Source organism: Notolabrus celidotus, chromosome 7 (genome assembly GCF_009762535.1).
Source record: "Notolabrus celidotus isolate fNotCel1 chromosome 7, fNotCel1.pri, whole genome shotgun sequence".
Lineage (NCBI taxonomy): Eukaryota > Metazoa > Chordata > Actinopteri > Labriformes > Labridae > Notolabrus > Notolabrus celidotus.
The window spans coordinates 23,124,502-23,131,299 of NC_048278.1; the positions used below are offsets into that span (position 1 = coordinate 23,124,502).

General features: G+C 37.5%; 1 protein-coding gene across 1 annotated transcript; it reads left to right on the forward strand.

Moving 5' to 3' along the window:
• The first annotated feature begins 128 nt into the window (after positions 1–128).
• LOC117816091 (caspase-6-like) lies at positions 129–6,784 on the forward strand. The gene is made up of 8 exons (XM_034688198.1): positions 129–220; positions 538–579; positions 2,453–2,495; positions 2,583–2,732; positions 2,891–2,967; positions 3,116–3,291; positions 3,383–3,533; positions 4,727–6,784. Exons 1-8 carry the CDS (start codon positions 199–201, stop codon positions 4,963–4,965), a joined length of 900 nt encoding a protein of 299 aa, XP_034544089.1. The 5' UTR covers positions 129–198; the 3' UTR covers positions 4,966–6,784.
• Positions 6,785–6,798: the final 14 nt, after the last annotated feature.

Consider the following 6,798-nt stretch of genomic DNA (forward strand, 5'->3'; position numbering starts at 1 on the left):
CAAACACGGAAGTCCCGTCACAGACCTCTGATTGACAACCACAACAGCCAATCATCTTCTCTGGTTTCTGTTCTCAGCCAATGAGAATGAGGAGGAGGGGCTAAATCATGTTACTTTGGTATTGTTGCATTGACAAAGCAAATTCAGTTTTCAGTGGTGTGTCAGTCGGAGAGAAGTCAGCTTGATAACATTTCTAACATGGCAGAAGACAACTACAGAGGTAAAAGTCTAACATACATGGTTAATTCAGAGTATTCAGAACTTATGAGCTTCTTCGTATGGTATTGTAAAAGTTGTGTTATACACATTCAGTTACTTTGTATTCCCGATGTAACACGCTGGTAAGTGTCCTCATTCAAGCTGTGTACTATCATTTACTATACTTACGTAAGGGCTGTCACGCCTTTGTTCAAGTCTTGTTTCTCTTCAGTCTGTTTCTAAGTTGATAAAACACATAGGGAGGTTTTGTTTTATTAAATTACATTCAAACCTGATTTCATTGTCAGTTCTTCATTACCCTTTCTCTCACCTTTCCAGGAAGAGTTGCTAGAGACAACAAAACAGCCACCGACAGTGCGGGTGAGTGTTTTACTCTAAGATATATAAACTATTTTAAAACGCTGAGTGGGTTTATGTTTTTTATTTTTTTAAAATAAAGGTTTTCTATTGTCAAAGGAAAAGCGAAACGAACAAGTTACAGGTGTTCAGACATGTCATTACCTGGTTAGATAAAGTACAGCGACTCAGAAGGGCCAAAAAGTAATCATTAACTCAGACTGCCTTTATAATTACTTTATATCCTTTAGACTGGATATCACTTCCTGAACGTCCTGTGATAAACACTGTTGTAAAAACTCAAGAGACAGCTTAGGTTAAATGCTACTTAACCTTCCTTTTATGTTTGTTTCTCTGGAACAGCAATAATGTTCCTGGGTCAATTTGACCCGGGGCATATTCAATTATCCAAAAGTGTCAGAACCCAAAAAAATCCCAATACACATTTTTTTTTAATTCTAAATTTTAACTCAATTTCTAACCATTTAAATCAAAATTTAGTACATTGGTGTTCTTTAATTCTCACTAGAGGTGTGAAAAAATATCAACACAGCAATATATCGTGATACTTTGACCTCCAATATAATATTGATATTCCAACTCTTGATATTGATTTTTTCTAAAAATGAAAATAAATATTTTAGCAAAGTTGGAACTAAAATATGACTTCAGTATTTCAAAAACATTAAAGTGGAAAAATAGTTTTCAATCAAATAGTTTTTACTTAATTTGTCCTTCCAATTGTGAGTACTATTGTGTGATTCACATATACACCATCTCTATTTTTCTCTTAGTTAACTGTATATATTGTGATATCGTGATACTATGGTATCGTGTCCCAAGTATTGTGATGCATATGTTATCATGAGGTTCTTGCCAATACTCACCCCTAATTCTCACAGATCATGGTTCAATAAGGATAACTCGCTCCTTTTTCATTAAATTAATGTTGTTAATGTACATTTGAAAGCCCTAAATATAAATACAATAGTTTTACATGACATTGATTTTTGTTTATTTTATATTACATTTAGAATTTTTTTTTTCTATGAAGTGATGTTGATAAATTAACACAAGACACCTCTTCTGTTACATGCTGCCCAGATTTTTATGCTGCATTTAGCTGAATTGGAAGGCATATATTGCCTAACAATAGACTTTAAAAAGGGTCAATTTGACCTGCAACATAACAAGAGGGTTAACAAGAGTATTTCAATTATGCTATTGTTTCTCAATGATGAGTTTTCAAGGTGCTTCTCCATCTAATTTTGATAAGTGTGCAGTTAAAACACGTAACATCTCTTTATACAGGGTACGAAATGACCATTCAAATGCAACCACCCCTGTATAAAAGTAAAGAGAAATGAAAAGTTAAATGAATTTAGGATAGAAAGCAGCCTGTTGTATAAGCCTGCTGTAGTTTTGCCAGCGGTGCTGATTATCTGCCTATGTTACGAAAAGCATCAGACAAACAAATATGTGTGTGCTCACTGATTAACATGTTGAAAAGATTGTCAGATAATGCTGTAAAAGTTGTCAAACAACCCCAAGCTACTTGCTCTAGCACAAAATCTAACCTCCATCTCTGTAGGGAGGGGTATGGAGGTGTCACCTCTTTTCTTTCAGCAGCCTTTTCGATCTTTCTCTACCTGTCAACCAGCTATTGAAATCCATGAGGATGCTAAGCTGATATAACAATAGCTGCTTGACCCCGTACCAGCTCAGTGGAGCAATTCATGCACTTGTAGCTGTGCTGCTTAACAAAGAAGCCTGAAAAGCCAAATTCTCCCGTGTTTTCTCCATCACTTTAAGTGCATGAAAGCTGTAAAAAAAAAAACGTATTGTGATGGCTTTGTGGGTCAGCATGTTTTTTTAATGTATGTGCCATTTTTAATAGCATACATGGAAAACCTCACGGAGACTGATGCCTTCATCAGCAGGTAAACAGTTTCTTCCTTTGTTTCTCAGCTGGAATTTCTCATTTTCTTTCTTGCCCATACTTACTTATTATTGTCTTTGTTCAACAGCTCTTTAGGGTTAGATCCTGCAGAGGAGTACAAAATGAACAACAAAAGACGAGGCCTTGCACTCATCTTCAACCAGGAGCGCTTTTATTGGCGCTTGGGGTTAAATGACAGACATGGAACTAACGCTGATCGCTACAACTTAGAGAAAAGGTATCACTTCTCGGCTACTTGCAAAAGATGATGGGAACATGATGTGTGTGTGCTGAGGAACTTGTTTGTACTTGTTTACTTGTCCACTTGTGACTGTAAAGTCTGAATTCCTGCATGCCCCACTAAAATGCTTGACTTATTCTAATCTCTCTTTTTAGACTGATTGACCTAAACTTTGATGTGAGGTGTTATGAGAACTACAAACAAGTAGAAGTCTTGGATAAAATAAATGAGGGTAAGTACATGATCATCACTTCATCATTACTGTCATTTAAATTCCAACTTGCTTCCTATTTGTCCCCTTTGAACACATGTCACATGCATTATTACAGGCTGCTTGTTCTTTCGGTAGGACTTTTAAGAAATACCTTATGTCTCAACAGCTGCAGAAGCCAACCATTCAGACACAGACTGTTTTCTACTCATCTTTTTGAGCCATGGTGAAAACGATCACGTGTACACCTACGATGGAAAGATCAGCATTCAGGACATCACAGCCCTGTTTAAAGGAGACAAGTGCCCGAGCCTTGTAGGAAAGCCAAAGATCTTTATACTACAGGTACATACAACTAAAACCAAGACCTAGTCACATTAAACGGCCCCTTGCAGAGGTTTTAGATTTTTAATGCTTTAGGGTACTCTTTCACTAGGCGTGCCGCGGAGACAGGCATGATGATCCAGTGATGGCTTGTGACGCTGTGGACAGTGAGTTGAAGACAAATGAGGTGGTGGTGGATGCCAGTGCTGTGCACACCCTCCCTGCTGGAGCTGATTTCATCATGTGCTACTCTGTGGCAGAAGGTGAGTCTACAAGACAAGTCACTCTTGATTTCACTTTACATGAAATTGATCATACATGAAGAATTTCTCATGCTTGAAAAGATTGTAGATTACCGTAAAAAAATAAATAAATAAACAGGCCCAGACAGCCTGTGGGCTAATTTACAGGTAACACTGAGTAGGGATAATGTATAGTGAGTTGGTGGTTATGTGGATCCTGACAGGGTGAGCAAGACTCCAATGAGAAGATGAGGGGCCACCAGCTCTGCTGCACTTGCAGGACAGGATGTTGCTCCACTTTTCTCTAACAGAGATGGTTAGGGCCCAGTAGCTCCTCAGGCTGCGCTCACATCTGTGCTCAGTAACTGACAGAATTTCTCAACTCTCAAGACCAGCCTGAGACAGAAACTAACATTTTTGCCACAGTGTCAACAGGCAGAGATGAAATGTGCCAAATTCCTTTCCATGGATTGATCTGATAGGATGTGTGATCACTGTTAACTGTGGAATTGATTACACCACTGTCAATAAATGATCATCACACTGGAGTCCAGCACTTAGCACTTTCAGAGTTTTCAACTTGCTTGTCTTGCCAAACAGGAATGGGGAATTTCAGTTGACATTGGCATGGCATTGGCTTCATGAAAGGACTTTTGTGAGGTTTTATCAGGTAACCTTAAGCTCAGCTAATGCTGAAATGAGTAACTACAGCTCTCATTGGCAAACTTGTAGTAAGCAAATAGCTTAATCAGCTAAAATCCATGCAAGCAAGCTAAGTAACAGATAGCTGGCTAACCTTGGTTGGCTTGCAAAATAATGCTCTCGATCACACAATACTATCTAGGTGAGTGTTAAATAATTTAGATTTCCAGATTAGAACGCCAACTTAGATCATTCATTATACTAATTTATGTAAAATAACTAATGCTTATTGATGCTTCTTTACCTTTTTACCACCGTGCTTTTCCAATATGTTCAGTCATTGTACATTTTTCACTGTCTTGTCTGTTGCAAGAAGGCAAGAAGAGCCTTCACTTAAACACTAACTGTGTCATTTTGAACAATGTTAGCAAAAAAAAAAAAATCCACACAGTGCCTTTAAAGATGTGCAAAGGTACTAATTTGAAACTGGATCAAGTTAATTAAGGCATAAAGCCACTCAACGTCTTGTAGTGTATACCTATCCTTACCTATCTTTTGTGTTTTCTGTTCAGGTTACTATTCCCACAGGGAGACCCTCAACGGCTCCTGGTATGTCCAGGATCTGTGTGAGCTGCTTCAGAAGTATGGGGAGTCCCTTGAATTCACAGAGCTACTCACCCTGGTGAACAGGAAAGTGTCCATGAGAAGTGTAGGGAACAGTAGTGACAAGTCTTCCATTGGGAAGAAGCAAGTACCATGCTTTGCTTCAATGCTTACCAAGAAGCTCTACTTTAGACCCAAAAAGGAATAGCTCGACACTTTCCAAAAAGTCAGAACGAGCTGCTTTTCTTTAAATTACTTTGATTTTTAAAAGTCTTTTTTTAGTCCTATAATGTGTATTTTTCCATGAACACCACTCAGTAAAACACACCTGATCACATTTGCATTGAACAATCAGGTACATAACAGGAACAACCTTATACTCATGCACAGAAGTAATCTGTATGTTCCCAGCCTTAGGTGACCAGTTTATGCCTGACCAGATTTAGTTTCTTCTGGGGGAACCATATATCCTGCCCCTGAAGAAAACTTCCTCCGGAGAATGTGTGGTTTTTACATTTGTATGAAAGAGAATGAACTCAGGGATAGTATCAGTGGCAGCATCAAGAGGAGAGTGATGCAGTATCAGATGTACTGGTTTATCTCACCTCACTGAATCTGGTTTGACATGCTTGTCTGGTTTCTTGTGTGAATGAATAATGCAAACATTAAGTAGACATCCTAATGCAGTCTAATACATTCACAGCTGAGCTGAATTCAAAGTTAAAGCATTTATAATGGCTTACCTTGCTCACATGTATTAATTGACTGAAATGAAAATAATGATGTTAAGCAAGCTCAACTACTTACGAGGAATCCCTGTGAAAAATGCCAAAGTTTAACCTCAGCACAGGTGGGCGTAAGACAAACACCTCTCCTATTCAATAAAACATGAACCTTCAGGGGGAAGAGCAGACTGTTGTTGAGATGGGATGCTTTAGGATCGAGGAGGCTCAACATCCCAGCTAAGAAATGTCCTTGAATAGAACTAAATGTATAATTAAATAAAAGTCTATTTCCCAGTGTCTACTAAAATTGTTTGAAATCTAGAATAACCAAATTGGCTCTAGAAGTAAATTATGAGTCTTACTCAGAATTGAAAACTGACTGATAAGCCTGTAGTTTAAATTCTGCTTATCTGTGTGTTTGATTTTTTGATTTGATTTGATGTCTTTATTTTGAACATGTTAAAGTAGAAAGTGTTCACACAAAACAAAGGTAATTATTTAAACCATAATTTATTGTGTTTTTGTATTGGATTGCATTATGATTTGAGGTGTTCCTGTTATTATTTCCAACTCTTATAGATCAGCACATATTTTGCACTCTTATGAGAATTGAATTGATTAAGGACCAGCTCCTAAATCTATATTAGCCTTTTTGTCAGATTTTGTTTGCTTATTTGATCCCATTTTATCTACTTTGGTACAAAAAACACTCCAGTATCCTTAAGCTTACTTTTGTTTCTTAAAAAGTCTAAGAAGACTGCACAAGCTGAAATTTCTAGTGACCTTGCACAGGGAAGCTTTCCTCATGCTAAATTTTGATGTTGCTAGATGTCAGGTGAGTCTAGTTTTCTTGAGTGTAAATAAAGTTGCAGACACATTCAAAGCCAGACAATTACATTCCTACTTAATGAATCTTTAGAGGTACATAGCAACTATAGTAATGATTGAATATTTCTGTAAGTGTTCATGATTAAGTAGTATCTCTTATAAAGATTATCAAGGCACTGCACATATGCTGTTGAGTCTTAAAAATCACTCCACCAAAAAGGGAATTCATGTTTGTGCTGTTCTTTGAGTTGTGGCAATTAACAGTAACAAATATGATCATGCGTATTTGCACCAAAAATGGCAACAAACACCAGTTGGAAAGTACCTCAGGGAGGAGGCGGGGTGTTTCTAAAGCTGTACTGTATACTGTGTCACATGATCTGACTCAGGAAAAACAAAGCCACCAGCATACATTGATCCTGTATTTTTGTGGTCCTACTGTTGTTATTACAATAAAATCTGTCTGACATTTTAGGTACTGTGTTCAT